We start from the raw sequence: 18,186 nt of genomic DNA on the forward strand, positions 1-18,186 counted from the left end.
GACATTTGAACACGCGAAGTTTCCTGGAAGAGAAAATTCGCGGGCAGCGGATCGACAACAGCGCTGGACTTTGAGTGAGTGATTCCTGGAAGAGTATCATTCAAGCTTTGTTCTAAGAACTTTGTACTATAAAAGTTCGCGAACTATTTAGTCTTTAGGTGTCTTGGTTGTTTGATGCGTGTGATGGCAATTTAGCGCATATTGTTGTTTTTGTGCGTTGCTTTGAGTGTATCGAATTGCATTGTGTATCCCGTTGTTTGTGTGGTGGCACATTGTATTGGACTATTGCCGTGAGTTCATATTGGTGTATTGTTTGATCTGCCATGTTTGAGAATATATTTCTGTTTTGTTTATCTCTCGTTCTGACTCGTTCTTTCGACCACAGCGGGCGTCCACTGGCCCGCCGATTTGGACAATTTCTAAATTGTTCGTGCTTTCGTGGTGCAGCTCTAGGGGCCGATATTTCAGCCCTTGGAATTAGCCAGGCGTTCCCTCCTCAATTTGCGAGACCAGTGACACAGGTCACAAGCACTGGCGTAGCTCATTGGTAGAATACTGGGTTGTGCGGGAACCAGTGGACTCGAGTTCGAGCCCCACTGTGTCACTGGTGCAAGGTTTTTATTCTAATTTCGCATGATGTGGTTACGGGCAACGGTAGTGGCGACGGCGGCGGACAACTGCGTGTGTCGTGATCCATGTTGTTATCTCATAACAGTAAAAATGGGACAAGCTCGTGTTTCGCCATTTTTTTGTTTTTTCATCGATGTCTTTTATTGTAGATCGCCATATATTCAAACTAATAAGCCCTGGCTCTCAGTAGCCAACGGAGACAGTCCGCACGAGCCGAGCGACGCGAGGTGGGCACTCCATCACGAGCCATCAGCTTGGCACGTTCTTGCACGCTCTGCGAGAGCCTGTCTCCTTCGCGAAGGAATGCGTCAGTCAAGAAGACCACGTTAAGACAACCAGCTTCAAGAGTAGCCACGGGATGAAAAAAAAATTCCTGCTTCAAGAACAAATGCTTACCAACTCTTTCACATAGCCGCCACACATCCTGCAGCCTGCATTGCAATAACACACCAATCCCGAGCGCATGCGCAGTATTGCAGGAAGATGGCCAGTTGGTTAGGACTCATCGTGAACTTATTTACAGCGCAGCACCAGAAAACACAGGCTGGGAAGGAGCAAAAGAAAAAGGAATGACGGCACTGACTCAAAACAGTTGTTTTTTGCAAAAAAAACGGGCGAAATGTATATTTCTAGGTATTGGCAGCTTACATCACGACATGCGCAGAACAAGATGTGCACCGACGTAGCGTTGTCACACTTATGGCGATAATAAAGATTGACCTAAATACCCTAATTATTTTTCATGCAGTGTGTCGGATGGTTCACTAATGCACTTGCTAGCCCTAATCCTAATATGATATGCCTCAGCGATTTGTCGTGTTAGTTGGTTAGGACGCTTGAAGATGATAATGGTTCTTTCAAAAATAAGATGACAACAACTGAGCTACCGTCCCATTTTTTAGAGAACCACCATCATCTTCAAGCCTCCTAATTGACTAACAAGAGAAATCGCTGTGGCATATCATATTAAGATCAGGGGTAGCAAGTGCATTAGTGAACCATCTGTCACACTGTATAAAAAAGAATCAGGGTATTTACGCCAATCTTGATTACCCCCATAAGTGTGACAACGCTACTTCGGTGCACCTCTTGGTCTGCGCATGTCGTGATGTAAGCTAGCAGTAGCTATATACATACATATATATATATATATATATATATATACATATATATATATATATATATATATATATATATATATATATATATATATATATATATATATATATATATATATATATATATATATATATATATATATATATATATATATATATGTACATTTCGCCCCGTTTTTTCCAATGAACAACAGTTGTGAGACGTTCTCTTTTGCTCCTTCCCTGTCTGTCTTTTGTGGTGTTGCGCTGTAAATGAGTTCATGATGGATGCGCAGTATTGCCGGGCCACACGCAGACCATCGTACCTGGCCTGACCCGACTCGTATGGGCCACGCGCTCGGCACTTCTCGGGGAGAGCAAGACATCTTTAATGGTCAACTGACTGGGACCACGGTCATACTGAGTTGTGGGCACAGGTTCACTCCTTAACAAATACGTTCATTCTAATAGACTCTAAGCTTCAGCATCGCTACAATATGGGATGATACACTTCTCCCTTGCTTTTTAAGACAGCTTACTAACATTCATTCAAGTATTTTATTTGATCTTGCACGTCGCTGCCCATAGAGTTTCCCAATATACACTAGAGGTAACTCTGGCGCTAGTGTCTAAGGGAGATGCAATGCACGGCGCATCAGCGAGCATGGGAACGATGGGTAGTACGCAAATTTGTCTAAAATTAGTACTTATGGTGTCCTTTTGGCTCCGTGTGTGTTCGTGTGGCTTGAAGATGTTTTATCACGAAACAAAAATCAGCGAATGTTCAGCGATTGCGCTTCACAAACGTATTTTTTTCAAATTGCCTTTCCAAATGGGGTCACGAAGTTCAAAAGAGTTTAATCTTTCTTTCAAAACAAAATAGAAACACAGCAATAAACGAAGCCGCAAGTACGATTCACCGCCCGCAAGTACGAAGACTAGGCAAATGTGTGTACTACCCATCATTCCCATGGTCGCTGAACGATCGCAGTGCCAGAGTGCCCACTAGTTATATTGGGAAACTCTATGTCACTGCTCCCCTTCCCTGCTTTCTCATACTCCAGTGTGGCTCCTCCCGCTCCTTTGTTTTGATGCAGGAGATGGTGCGTAGCGTAAACACGCAAGCGCTAAAGCAATCAGTTCTGTTCCAGCCCTGTGGAAGACAAGACCGCTTGTCGGAGCATCAGCTGGGCACAACCCCTGCTTTCAGATTTTGTCATCGCAAGCTTCAGTATTCCCCTTCCTATACACCATTTTCGACGTTTGGAGTTCGTATACCATCTTAGAAAAGAGAGTAAAAAGTTGTCCCTTGTCATGTTCCCCAGTTATCACTATTTAAACTGATTTTGTTTCGACATTGGTGGTTCGCGTTTCATTTGTTTATGCCTGTATTCACCATTCTGTACACTGCTATAAAAAAGCCTTTACTTTTCTGCGCTCAACGTTATTAGTGCTTCATGCAAGCACGCTGAACTGTGTATAGTTCTTGTCAACGATGGTGCGAGCGTACGGGGTATGCTGTTTCAGATCACAACCGCGGTCACGAAGTTATTACCTAACTGAAGTAATATAAATCACTCATCGTGATATGACTAGGCGGGCTAGTTAAGCCCGCCTAGCCATAACGGGCTTGCATGAAAGCTTTTGCAAGCACAGGAATGAAGAAGCGCGCGTGTTGAGGCGTGGCATACTGCCTGAGCAGATCAGTTCTTGGGTGGTAAGTTATCTGTTGTGCCTCGGCTCCTCTATTTTGTCGGTATTTGCATGACTACCTAAGAACTAGCAAAGCTCTCTCTTAATAGTGAAAGGCGCTTGAATGAAAACATAGGGTGCATAGTATACGCTGAACGTGTTTGAAGTTTGGAGTTCCAGCTGGTTTGCTTGTTGTTCACGAGGTTTGCCCCGTCGTTCTCCTTGCAGGAATATTTCTTTGCTTGAAGTCCATGTTCCACGACATTATAGACCAGGACTTGACGCTCTCTTTTCATGGCCCAATGCCCATTCTCATCACTGTTACGCCTTCAGTTGCCGAGGTAAGTGTTCTGGTTTGAAGGGGTGAAGCTTCCTTGACCAAAAGATTCGGCTGATTCCACGTACCTGGATATCGACTTTGTGTGAAGCGTGTGGAAGGAAGGAGGCCGTGTTGCAATTTTTGATTGGGCAACATTTGTTTATTTCTTTATTAGTACCTCAAGGGTCCTGAGGGACATTATATGAAAAGTGGGCAAAAAGAAAACATAACACGTCATGAAATGATGCTGTATATAGGTACAAAGGTTGTGCGCACAGACCCCTGTTGAAGAGTTGATGACGTGGCTTAATGCCCATTCTCATCACTGTTACGCCCTCAGTTGCCGAGGTAAGTGTTCTGGTTTGAAGGGGTGAAGCTTCCCTGACCAAAACAATCGGCTGATTCCACGTACCTGGACATCGACTTTGTGTGAAGCGTGTGGAAGGAAGGTGGCCGTGTTGCAATTTTTGATTGGGCGACATTTGTTTATTTTTTTATTAGTACCTCAAGGGTTCCTAGGGACATTATATGAAAGGTGGGCAAAAAGAAAACATAACACGTCATGAAATGATGCTGAATATAGGTACAAAGGTTGTGCGCACAGACACCTGTTGAAGAGTTGATGACGTGGCTTAATGCCCATTCTCATCACTGTTACGCCCTCAGTTGCCGAGGTAAGTGTTCTGGTTTGAAGGGGTGAAGCTTCCCTGACCAAAACAATCGGCTGATTCCACGTACCTGGACATCGACTTTGTGTGAAGCGTGTGGAAGGAAGGTGGCCGTGTTGCAATTTTTGATTGGGCGACATTTGTTTATTTTTTTATTAGTACCTCAAGGGTTCCTAGGGACATTATATGAAAGGTGGGCAAAAAGAAAACATAACACGTCATGAAATGATGCTGAATATAGGTACAAAGGTTGTGCGCACAGACCCCTGTTGAAGAGTTGATGACGTGGCTTAATGCCCATTCTCATCACTGTTACGCCCTCAGTTGCCGAGGTAAGTCTTCTGGTTTGAAGGGGTGAAGCTTCCCTGACCAAAACAATCGGCTGATTCCACGTACCTGGACATCGACTTTGTGTGAAGCGTGTGGAAGGAAGGTGGCCGTGTTGCAATTTTTTATTGGGCGACATTTGTTTATTTTTTTATTAGTACCTCAAGGGTTCCTAGGGACAGTATATGAAAGGTGGGCAAAAAGAAAACATAACACGTCATGAAATGATGCTGAATATAGGTACAAAGGTTGTGCGCACAGACACCTGTTGAAGAGTTGATGACGTTTATATAACCAACTGGGGCATCCGTATTAGCAACACCAGAAGCTGATATAAAGCGCGGATGCTCGCGAGGATGCTGGCCCTTGACACTGCTACATAAATAAATTTCAGCGCATGGCAACTAACCACAATTGACGTTAACCCGACGTGATGGGTGTATTAAAGGAGTACATATGTATTATTTATAAAATTTGGTAGGCAGCACTGCTGCCACTATTGACGTTTATTGAAGATTAGCGTCTATTTGAAAAGTAGTTCTGAGACCTGGCGTAGCTCTGTGGCAAAATGCGTCGTTGCCACGCAGAATGCTTGGGTTTGATTGCAACTGGGACCCTTACTTTTATTTTTTGCATTCGTTGGGTCGACGCTACTGATGTCAGTTATTTCTTAACGATTGCACAATAAAATTGCCCATAAGTGTTCTTGTCATTCCTGTGCAGTGTCAGTCACATGTGGCACATATTCGCATACCAGCAACACATGCCCGCTCGCGGGTATGTCTCACTGTCTCACGGGAAGTGTTTGACGACTTACGCGACGGAATTGTGACATTATTTATGTCTTGACCAGTGCGTCACATTTGTCAAAACATCTTACCCTACTATGCTAATTTTGGGTCCACGCCAAGTTAAGGGGGTGACCACAAAAGCACCCAAACGTAAGCGGCTAGATTCTAAGATATAGATAGATAGATAGATAGATAGATAGATAGATAGATAGATAAATAGATAGATAGATAGATAGATACGTTCAAAGTCGCCGAAATTCGCTAAGAAATGCTTTTCGTTTAATAATTTGGCTTAACAAATGCTGCTCAATGGCACATTTTGGCGCTATATGAAGCTTGCAATAAATTAAGTGTGCTGCACATAATGGAGCTGGCCTGTTGTGTGCTGTCATCGTACCTTGACAAAACGCTTCGTGTGGGACATATCGAGCGCGCGCTCTTGTTATGGGGAAGTCTGCTTCATCTTGTTTTTCCAGTGCCTCGATAATTAAACTCTACTAATAGGCTTCACGCAACGCCTGCAAAACCTCGTGCAACATTCGTAAAAAACAAAGAGCATGCATGCGCGAAATAGAAAGAAAAAAAAATAAGTAGAAAATATTGGCCCTGTATCTGCATGTTAATTTGCAAATGTCGTCGAAGACGATAGTCTTGGGTGTGGAGAGTGTGACCAAAACGTTTATTTGATGTTCTGCGCAAGAAAACAGGTGAATGGTATTCTTGAGGCGCTGCGTTAGAGTGCCTCGAGCGTACAGCGCAGGCGAACGAGTGCAAGTCACGTCACACGTGAGGCATCAGCGCCATCTGGCAGTTTTCTTAGAAAATAAAGTGCGTCGCTCTGAGATGGGTGTGCGCGCCCGTCTCAGAAGTGATAAGGTGTAGAACGCAAGGTGACGGGTAGGTTACACCACCGTCTCGTCTTTGAAAAGCGTTTGAAACACTCGCCTTTTTGTGCAAGCGTTGCATGGTCAGCGCAGCGTCATAAGTGCTATGGTCCTCAAAGGTACTTAGGTATGCCTTTTCTAGTAAAACACGCACATGAAGAATATATACGTGTTGTTATGGTGCTCCAAACATGCGCAATAATCGCTTTTCAAATGACTATTCCAGAAGTATGAATGCTATACCTTGCGCAAGATTGGTGGGCGCTGCGGACGGGGTGGGCCATCTCAAGTAGCCGATGCGGTTAAGAGTGGACCAACAGACAATTGTACAGACAGACAGACGAAAACTTTTGCGTTAAGGTCCCCAAGAAATACTATCGTGTTTTAGAAAAGCAGAAAGCGAACAGCGAAATAAGGGGATCCTTATGCTTCGCCTTTAAGAGTTCAACGCAATAGCGTCCCTAGTGCCTACTGAGTTCAAAGTGGCTTGTGTCTGTGAAACTTTCGGATACGGCTGCATTCTGTGTAATGGGCATTTGTGCGCGTGAAATATATTTTAGTTTGCTATACACCCTCTACGTGGCCTTAAGGGAAAAGGCGAGGTAATGTGTGTGCCTTTTGTAGTGGTGGGCCCACTTTAAACCTTGACTTTATTATATTCGCATGTTCTGACGCGTGATAAGAGTGTGCGCTTGTAGCATACATTATTACTGCGATATTACGTGTCGCATTGGATGCATGTATACAGTACGCGTGTGTTGGTAAAGCGAGGAATATACTTTCACTTGACTAGCATGTGACAAAGTTATCATCAAAATATCTACAAGGAGACGCGTGACTATATTGCAGGAGACCTTATTGCCACCCAAACTACCCCAGTTTGATCCTCACTCCGACCGCAAAATGTTTATGATTCATTTCATTAGCATCTTTCTCAATTTTTAGGAGACGTTGATCACTTTTCGGTCACAAAAAAATGACGTCGACATTGACGCCAACACTAAACTTTCTGCAAAGCGAGCTCCTTAACGCTCTGGCGTTAAAAATGAAGAGATAAAAAAAGAAAATAAAATTGAAGAGGAGAAGAAAGAAAAAGAGACCAGGGAGAAGGAAAAAAACCCGAAGAGAAACAAAAAAGGTGATACGCCTCCATTTCAGTTTCATAAGCCCTAGTGCGATGCTGCCATAAGTTTTCAGTCTATTGCTGCTGGCTCTCTCAGCTCACTCAGTGATTGTTAGAAAACGTTTATAGATACTTTTTTAGTTTCCGAACGACTTTTCACGAGGCTAGCGCGATTTGCTCCTAGGGAGTGTGGGTCACTGCAGTCCAACTTCGCGCCAAAAAACCGGCTGCTCCTAGCTGACTTCACTGCCGCTGCAGTTTCGTATGTTCCGTGCCATTGTTGAGTGGCACTTTTTATTGCTATAGCAATTATATGGACACTCTCGGCTGGATTTTAGCGTTACCAACGCGGTCGTCATCAACCGTATACGTATATGCATCTATATATAGAAAAACTCAAGAAGAAAAGGCGCCCGCGCTTGGCAGTCAGCTCGTCGTGATGCGCCAACGCACGCATATCCTTCACGCTTACTTTGCCACGCGCATTGGGAAGGATGAGGGGTGGAATGGGGATAAGTACTTGTGCGCTCACGCTCATCCCTTACCTTTCACCGGAATGATCGCATTCGTTACCTGGGCCACAAAGGTAAACTACGCTCGATGGGCAGGCCCCAATTGCGAAAACAGCGCGCTTTTTAAACACAGCGAAGTAATAACTGGAACGCTCACTAGTTCGTACTCAAATCTGTACCACTGATTATGTTTGGTGCGACAATTTGCTTAAAAAGCGCGTAGAGCGTCTAGTTGTCAACGTTGTTGGTTAGCTCTCGTCCTGTGTGTGTTGTTTTCGTGCGTCATTTGTGAGTGAGCAGCGCGCTGCACGTTTTGATCGGCTGGCCGTTCTCAGCGTCACATTCCCAGTTATTGCTATCGCATTCATTTCTTCATCCTTGCGCTGAAATTGACTTTTTTTTTAGTATGTAGATCTCATCGCTTTTTGTACACGTGGCATGTTTCCATGGTCTTCTGAAGACAACTAAATGCCTATGTTCACGAAGATACTCAAACATCTACTACGTAAGAAACTCACCGAATTTTGACACCGCGGGCATGATCTAAGCAATGACCACGTGTTCACGCACCGAGCACGTATGTAGGTCTCCCTAGGTCAGTTCTAGTGTTGCTGCTTTCCCGTGCGCCATAGCTGAGACGTTCCGGAAACCATGACGATGTGTTTTCTGACCGGGTGCACTAGCAGGTATAGAAAAAGCTCCGAGAAAGAGGCCGTCACTCTGCTATCTGACCCGCTGCAGAAGTGGAAAAGATTTGCGGGAATGTTTGTGAAAGACATGTGAGGTAGACGATGCTCACTTTCAAGGAGCCCTGCCGCGGTGGTCTAGTGGCTAAGGTACTCGGGGTCTGCCCCGCAGGTCGCGGGTTCGAATCCCGGTGGCAGCGGCTGCATTTCCGATGGAGGCGGAAATGTTGTAGGCCTTGGGTGCACGTTAAAGAACCCCAGGGGGTCCAAATTTCTGGAGCCCTCCTCTACGGCGTCTCTCATAAGCATATGGTGGTTTTGGGACGTTAAACTCCACATATCAATCACTTTCAAGGAAGTAACATCCTGAAGACGTATGAGCATATCAAAAACTTGAAGTATGTCATGATGCGTGCAGATTGAGAAGTGACGCAGCTCCTTGTTTATTTCCGAACCCCCCTGTGTACTTGTCATGAATCCGCATAAGATAGATTACCTGCACATTACCTGCACAGCAAACATCTGCTGCTGCCTTGCGACCAACCAGAAGAATCCCGGCAAGAAGTATCCGCTCCTTCGGAGGACTCCAGTTTTTCTCAGCGACTGGAAAAAAATGTGCTTCAACACACCTGCGACTAGAGTTCGGTGGTCCCTGAGGAGGCAGAAAAACTTCCGCTAATAGTCTTCTATATTGCAGAACTCAAAGAATACATCTACTGGCACAGTGAAAGGAGTAAGTACGTCGCGAAGAAATATTCATTACAAGGTCATTGTGGGCATACCTTATCGCAAAAACCAGTGGCTCTGGCCCAGCGCCATACCTGATTACTGGACCAGTGTCCAGTGTGGCGTTGACACTGGGACAGCACCACGCTGTATGAGGCACGCGGGCGCTGTACACTGGGACACTCATTATCGGCCGAAATGTGGTTTTTGAATTGTGTTTAAAATTTGTGGTCATGCGCACATTGTAATTAGGGCTGAAACACGCACGCAGTGAAAAAAAAAAATGAAAAAAAAACGAGTTAGCTAGAGCCGAACTTATTACCTTTACACATCACATATTCTGAGCCAGACACGCTGCCCACAGCTCCACAACTGAAACATGACTATGTGCTTATTTTTCTTCATCCTAAAAGTAATTCAGGTATCTAATATTTTGAATTTGTCGTTTGCATACGCAGTGCTTCGTCTCTTCGTGCTTGGGATTGTTAGCTCATTTTTTTGCGGGTTGCCTTGGATCACATCCATCTGGCACGTTTTGCCGCAAAGCTTGTTAGCGTATAGCGGCAGATGTGCTACGGCAAACGTAATGACTCGCTATGCAGTTACTCATACCTATGTATAAAATGGCGTTCATCTTAACTGCTCACTGAACACCGTAGATTTCGTCCCTCGATAGTTTGGAAGTACTTTCTGTCTTCCTCGTTTACGTTCCGCGAACGACAGCCGCAGCAGTTCACTCTAGCCGAAACGACCACTAGGCTTAGGGCCGTACTTCTTGTGCCACGGTTGCTGAGAAGATCGTAGATAATCAGTTAGAAAGAGTCTAATTTATTTATTTATTTATTATACCCTCAGGGTTTTCACATTACAGAAGGGAGGTCATTTACATGTCAAAAATGGTAAACAACACTTAATAAATATATATCATGCGTCTATCCATGAATTTGTCTGTGTGTCCGTTCGTCCATCTATTCAACACTCCAAGTACCACCATCTCGCATGTTTTCATCACATATTCCCCATATAGAAGCACCGCCATACAGCGGACATTCCAAGAGCTCAACGAGAGGTGGCACATGCACACTTTCTTACCGCTCGCGCTTCGGGTCTACTTCCCACGTTTAACCACCTCGAGTTCATGATATATGCTAGTTCACTGTATTCATGGCACTACGGCCCAACGCTCGCTAAACCTTTCTAATACCAAGGAGGTTACGCCAAGCGAGTATAATGTAGCAACCTTTTCCTTTCATATAGTGCCTAATTGTCATGTCAATGACTGCTAATGGGAAATGAGAGACAGGAGAATTCGGCTTTTACTTTCCTACGGCTTGCGCTTCGTATCTACTTTCCACCTTTCACCACCTCGAGTTCATGGTATATACTAGTTCGTTGTATTCATGGCACTGCGTCTCAACGCTCGCAAAACCTTCCTAAAACTAAGGAGGTTACAACCAGCGAGTATAACGTAGCAACCTTTTCTTTTCACATAGTGCTCAATGTACAAGCCAATGGCTGCTAATGGGAATCGCAGCGTGCGCGTTAACTAAAAGCCGAATTCTCTTAACTCTCATTCCCCCTTAGCAGCTATTGGCATGTACATTAAGCACTATCTTTTATTGTTCAACAACGCACAGAAGAAACCTCTCACCGGCACCACCTTGAAGATCAAAATTTTATACTTGCTACATACTACAACGGCTACGAGGGACGAACAGGGGCCGCTAGAAGGAGCTTCGCCCCTTAAAAAAAAACCTTAAAATGTGACGTATCGCTGATTGCGATAGCTCATCGTGGGAGTAGATTCCATTGAGATGTATTTTTTTTGGAATGAAAGCGGGCAAATGAGTTGTGGTTCTGCATTAAGGAACAGCCCCGCCGCGGTGGTCTAGTGGCTAAGGTATGCGGCTGCTGACCCGCGGGTCGCGGGTTCGATTCCCGGCTGCGACGGCTGCAATTCCGATGGAGGGGGAAATGTTGTAGGCCCGTGTGCTCAGAGTTGGGTGCACGTTAAAGAACCCCAGGTGGTCGAAATTTCCGGAGCCCCCCACTACGGCGTCTCTCATAATCATATGGTGGTTTTGGGACGTTAAACCCCACAAATCAAAGCATTAGGAACATGAAATTTTTGTGGATGGTCGATTCTGGGTGATATGAATGAGGGTGATTTAACAAAATGTTCGCGAAGGCTATTGTTATGATAATAAAGCTTACGAAAGAGACTTAGCCAGGTTTTTTTACGCCGAATGGCGAGTTCAGGAAGGTTGAGCTGAGATTTCATTAGTGTAACACTGGCCGTGTGGGTAAAATTGCACAAGATGAAGCGAATTGAACGATTCTAGACTGCTTCCAATAATCGTTATAGTGTTGTTTTGATCATAACTGACGCATGAATGGTCATAGTTTCGCCTTTGATTACACAAATCGGAAGCTAAAAACACGAAGATTCAGCATTGGAGTGGATAACTGCTGCCGGGGACTTGCGGCTTTCTACGGTACGAGCCGCAACGCCTCACTGCTAGAGTACGTTGATATTCAATATCAGACTGATACTGCTGTGATATTGTGTGGCGAATTCTTAGTTCTACCGATGCCATTTATAACATACATTGACGAAGCTCTATCAAACTTCAAGGAAAGCGCAACCGTGCCAAGAGGGGCATCCATGGGTGGGCTGGAACCTTTTCCCCCGAATTTCTTGCATGCCCCCCTTTGCGCACCACCCCCAGAAGCAAGCATAGGTAAAACAAAACGTATAAGTTCTGCGCTCCTTGCCCCCCTGAAGGAACAAAGTTGTAGTTTTTCCCCCTCAGCGAAATCCTGGCAGCGCCCCTGACCCACACATATCATAATCGCATTCATTGGCGAAGTAAACTGAAGCTATATATGTGTAGCACATACGTGAGAATACCATCATATTCGTTAAATTTTACGATCGACATTTCGCGATTCAAATGAAGTCTAACAAAAAGTGCGCCGATCGCGCCTAGTTCTTTCCAGTGTGCCACTAACGATATCAGTGTGCAGTAGAGACTGTACAGCGTCACCAATGTCTCCCAGTGCACTTTACTGAGCAGTGGGCTACGCTGTACAATGTAGCCCAGTGCGTTTCAGCGCACTGGGTGAAACTGGCCACGCTGTACAGTGTGTTCCAGTGACTCGCAGCGCGCTGTAGTACACTGGGACACTTTGAACAGTGTTTACAGTGCCACCCAGCGCGCTGAAACGCACTGGGGGATACTGGAAACGCTGTTTTTTTTTTTATAGGCTGGTGCTAGCAGAGGTATGTCTGTCTTGTGTCATTATAGAGAGAGCACTTGAAAAAAAAAAACACAACGGCAAAAACAACCAACAACAATCTGCAGATTGCAACAAGCGAATTAGGGAAACGCTTGATCTGTGCCACTGCCGCTGGAGGCCAGAGAAAACTTGAGATACGCCGGATGAGTGAAAGAAAATTTAAATTTCATCTCCAACGACTCTCAATGATTTAGTTGAAGATTTACCTGAAGTGGAGAAAGTGTCTATTCATTGAAAAAGCCATCATGCAACAAGAAGCAAAATCACCGACTCACACAACAGAGTGTCTTACGCTTTGTTTGCTGCTCTGAATCCTGAATTGTTACGAGAATTCAGCTTGCACTCGTTTGAAATTCGAATGCTTGTGGCTAGCGTGTGACTTTGGCAAGAGTCCTTGTGTCAATGCACTGATGTTTTTGTTTTCAGAGAAATTGCATTTTTTGTTAGAATGATCCCAAGTATAACCCACTGATAGACACCTATAAATCTGATTACTTCAGAAGAAGAAAGCGCCTTCCTTTACCTCATCTGAACAAAAAAATAGCACTGATTCAGTGGTATTTTAAACGTGACTGATACCTTACAGCAATGACTCTGTCTCAACTTTCTTTAGGGTATGGCCTGCCGAGGTGCTTATCCCTGCGCAAAACAGATGTGCACAGCGTCGAAGATGCCAATGCTAATACTACCCAAAATAGCTTCTAAACAAAAAAACCGTAACAAGATGAGGCACAGCTTTTACCGAGGATTGGTCGAGACATGGCTAATAAAACTGAGCTCCAAATTTTGCATCGATTACCTGGAAAAAGTTACAGGGAGATGAAACCTATATTTAATCAAAAAACTCTTGCAGACCACCACGCTTACACGAGCTATTATTTTTACCAAGGGCCGGGAAAGACGCCGCACATGCATCTAGGTTTGACATTACACTCTTCGTGCCTACACCAAGAAGTTGAGGTGCGGCGCTCTTAACATGAAATTGTTGGGTAAACGCTGAACAGCGGATACACCGCGTCTAGCTGTAGCACACGAACCTCGTTTGCTTCGCGCCAAGTTGAACTACAGTGCCACAGTGGTGAAAACTGCAGCTGGCCACCTGCTCCCCGAAGGAGAAGCGGGGAGTTCCAGAACTGAACAAGTATCTGTAAACTTTAGCTGCAAGACAGAGACACTAGGAGGGTGAGCAAGGATGCTAGAAGTAAGGGCAACAAAAAAGCCCCGCTTGTGTAGTCCTAGTGGCTCCCTTTTGTCCGTGTTTGCACCACCACCTCGGTCTTTTGTCCCGAATTTCTACCAGAATTCATTAAAACTCTAGAGTACAATTACACACCGTCTCCTTCTTCAGCACAATGAATAATTTCTTGTCACTAAGCAGCATTCAGTGCACACTGTGTACTGTGCTTTTCGTGCTCTGTGGCTCCCCAGATGAGCCACTACAGCATTCCTCGCAGACCAATGAAAAGTTTAAGAAACTATAAAAAGCTGAATACCCCATTTTTACCAGATGGTCAACATAATGACACAAAAAATACGCTAAATTCAAACTACGCGTGCAACTTCGGGCGCTTCCCAAGAGGCCAGCGGCCTGATGATTAAACTAGAAAATGCCGTGACGGCGCGCGTTCTCCTCAGCACGAAATTTTGAGGAAAAAGAAGTGGGGCACCACTCCAGGACTTCTCTAAGATTGATTTCTTTTCCTAGTGCAGCCGATGCAGCCCGCAGTCTCGTACGCTGAGGTGCTGAGAGGCCCCTCTGGACCTTCTTACGTCGCCCCTGTACGCTACTTTGCCACAGCACCCATTTATCTACTGAAACCTCAATTTACGCCGTCCCCACCGAAGACGAGAGTCCGAAAAGCTGACGCATGGAGCACTCCTGATGAAGCTCTGCTTTTTTATCACTACGGCGAAGCTGGTAAACATCGGTTGCGTGGATATCGCCGAGTGGGAGTTCAGGGTCTTCCCGTAAATGCTGCTTGTGCAAATAATGGTGTACGACTTTTTGAAATCAACGACAAGTATTTGCCAACGCTTCAACGTACTCGCTCTTCGCAACAGCATCAATATCGGTCGACAGCTCAACTGAGGTATCGCTCACCGAGTCCGCGCCCATCTTCAAATTCTCCAAGGCGACTTCCCCAAGGCCCAATTCAGGAAAACTTGAATCAGCGACCTGTGGAGGTAAAAACCTCCAGCGCCGATTCAAAACGTGATGATGGATACGAGACTACACGTGGAAATGATAAAGGCACTTGTGATTTCCTTGTGCTCATAGACCGCTAGGAAACTAATTCTTTGATACACACTAGTGCAGGCTATTCCGTCATGAACAGGGAACGTGCCAGAACGCTGAAAGAAGTGCTGACCCTTGATAGAACCGAAAGTGCGAACGACAAGAGGACACCTTATTGACCTGGCAGGCACGTGTACACCCACAGTCAGAATACGCGGCTTCACCTACGTTGCCAATTTCATTGTCCTATCAGAGAGTTCAAAAGATAGAATAGACATTATTCGGGCCAATGGTGCAGTGATAAACTTGCCGGGAACGCGCGTTTCATTCTTGACAAATCACGCCATCGTGACGTTTGTGAGTGAAAAACAGTTTGATGCGCCCCTAATTGCAGGTGACGATGTAACTGTGTATCTTCAAGATCCAATACCGTTGTCGCCGTAAGAAGCACTGTATTCAATTTCTATAAAAGAATGCCAAAAGGCATTACTAGGCTATTACTTGAGAAAGGAACTTGTGCAGCAACCTCTCCTTATATACGTTTGATTTTAAAAAAAGATGTATTGTACGGCTGCGTGAGGGGTGCGCGAATGTGTTTCTAACAAATTTCGAAAATTAGCTGAAACGTTTTGCGAAGGCAACTGCATCTTGTTGGTTGCCTGCACGATTACGCTTCAATTACAGATTTGAACTATTCCGAGACGGCACCACTACACTCTGGCAGCATAGATTCCATACTAGCATCTATACACAACGAAGCACTCTCATCACTGAATCTGAAAAAGAGAATCGAGAGCCTTGTATGGAAGTACGCCTCGTGTTTTTCTGCGTCATCGAAAGTCCAAAGAATATCTGTTGCCAAACACCACATCATAATCTGTATATCTATTTGGCAGCACCCATACCAAGTGTCAATAAAAAAGAGAGAAGTCATCAGAGGCCAAGTTTAAGAAATGCTTCGAGACGATGTATTTCAACCATCACCCAGCCGATGGGCTTCATCTGTGGTGCTACTAAAGAAAAAACGACCAGACTTTGGGCTTCAGTGTGGACTACCGAAAATCGAACGTCGCCACAAAACAGGATGTCTATCCTTTTTTAATGATCAATGACACCCTTGACAGACTACGAGACACGAAATTATTTTGCTTTTTAGACCTCAAGAGCGCATACTGGCAGATAGGATTAACGAGATCGCGAGATCACTGTTTTTGTCAGCCCAAATAGGCTATACGAGTTCAAGGCACTCCCATTTGGCCTGTGTTCCGCAACCACCACATTTCAGCGGACGACGGACATTGTGCTGTCTGGGTGAAAAACGACAGTCCTGCTTTGTTTATCTCAATGACATCTTAACCTTTTCGACCATCTTAGATCAACAAGTGGAACGACTACGGACTGTGCTCGAAGCTATTAGTTCAGAAGGGCTGACGTTAAAATCCAAAAAGTGTCACTTTGGTTTTTATGAACTGCTTTTCCTCAGCCCTGTGGTTAGCTCTGAAAGCATTAGACCTTACCTCGAAAAAACGGCAACTGTAAAAACATTTCCTTCACCGACAGATAAAAGGGCTGCGTGAAACAACTTTTAGGACTTTTTGCCTATTACGGACGATTCGTCAAAGATGTTTCGAATATTGCGGAACCCCTTTCCTGACTGACAAAGAAGACACGCCTTTCACCTGGACAAGCGAGCAAGACGACGCGTCCAATGAGCTACGGGTGACTCCTAAACCACCAAGTCCTTACACACTTCGACGCCGAAATGTATTGTCAGATGGCTTATTTCTATATACTAGAATGTCTGATTTCGTGGGGAAGCACTTCATACCACTCTTGCTTCCTATTTTGGAGTGGACTGTTGGAAGGCTTCTTCTATTTGACCCAAGTTGCTAGAACAGCTCCAGATCATGACGTCATCAGCATATATGGCGTGGCGTACTTGCAAAATTTCATGTAGGGCCTCCGAGAAGTGCATGAGGGAGATATTGACGAGGAGCGGGGAAAGGACAGCAGCTTGAGTACCGAATTCACCCATGGTGATGGATTGAGAATTTAAGGTCCCCTACGCGGATAGTGACTTGTCTGTATGTAAAGAATTCCCACACATATGCATATTGCCACTTGGCTGCTAGTTACGGCGGGCGAAAGCCATGGCTGCCAGCGAAAATGGAAGACGATATCTTTCATTCTCGAGAATGAACGACATCGCGAGAATAGAATGCTAGTTGTTGATTAATGAAGCAGCCATCTTGCCAGTTTTTGGTGCGTCTCCCCGTCGGCTCAGTTCTTCCAAGTTGAAGACCTTTTGCAGCACGTGACAACTGGTGGAACTGCTGGGTAACCCCCAGCTGATGTTCAAAACACCTCCAGGCATCCCTTTACCTGCAGGGACAACACCTGTTCACCGCTCAAGCCTGAGACTTCGAGGACTACCTCCTGCGCATGAACCTCTTTCCGAGATGACGTCTGGCACACCCCCGAATGCAAGGGAAGGGGCTGCAGCTACGCCTCATACGCTGTGGAAGCCACGTCTGCCGAAGGTGTTCCACGGTTCCGTCTTGAAGGATGTCGAAGACTGACAGGCTCAGTTCGAACGAGTCTCAGATTACAATAGTTGCCCTGACTTCGACAAGACGAGGAACGTGTATTTCAGCTTGGAGGACGGCGCTCGTACTTTGTACGAAAACCGTTAGCCTTTTCCTTCGTGCAGCATTTTTCGTCGATACTTTCTGGCAAGTTGGACCAGCGAGCAATTCAGTCGCGCCTCCATATGCCGAATGAAAGTGTCATGATGTACGTCGAGGACATGACGAGCATCTTTCGTTGAGACGACCCCGACATGGCAGAGGAAGGTCCGCCATTTAATGCGAGAAGTGAAGGAGCAGCTTTTCACTGGCCTCGTTGGCTGTCCCCCAAAGACCGTGGCGGAATTTTTTGACCAAAGCCACAAACATAGAGCAAGTGCTGGAGCAGCGCTCTACTGTGTACGACCGGCAAGTGAGTGCCGCTTCGTCAATAGGTTAGATCGGAGGTGCGGCAAGCAACATCAACATCGAGTCTTTCTGCGACCTCATTCGATCGGTGATGTGTGACGAACTACAAAATATCTAATGCCATTCCCAACCTACCGCAGGGTCTATTTGCAGCCTTGTCAGAAACAAAGTACGACAGGCTAAGTGCCGCCTTCCAGCTATG

The 18,186-nt window shown here is 45.3% G+C and overlaps 1 protein-coding gene across 1 annotated transcript in view; it reads left to right on the plus strand.

Moving 5' to 3' along the window:
- LOC119168164 (cytochrome P450 4V2-like) overlaps positions 1–18,186 on the plus strand; it is a 952,270-nt gene that overhangs the window by 181,604 nt on the left and 752,480 nt on the right. The window contains exon 2 of the mRNA XM_075882483.1: positions 3,648–3,760. Coding sequence (XP_075738598.1) covers positions 3,648–3,760 — 113 coding nt within the window. The remainder of the gene's footprint in view (positions 1–3,647; positions 3,761–18,186) is intronic.

The sequence above is a fragment of the Rhipicephalus microplus genome, unplaced genomic scaffold (assembly GCF_043290135.1).
Source record: "Rhipicephalus microplus isolate Deutch F79 unplaced genomic scaffold, USDA_Rmic scaffold_12, whole genome shotgun sequence".
NCBI classification, from domain to species: domain Eukaryota; kingdom Metazoa; phylum Arthropoda; class Arachnida; order Ixodida; family Ixodidae; genus Rhipicephalus; species Rhipicephalus microplus.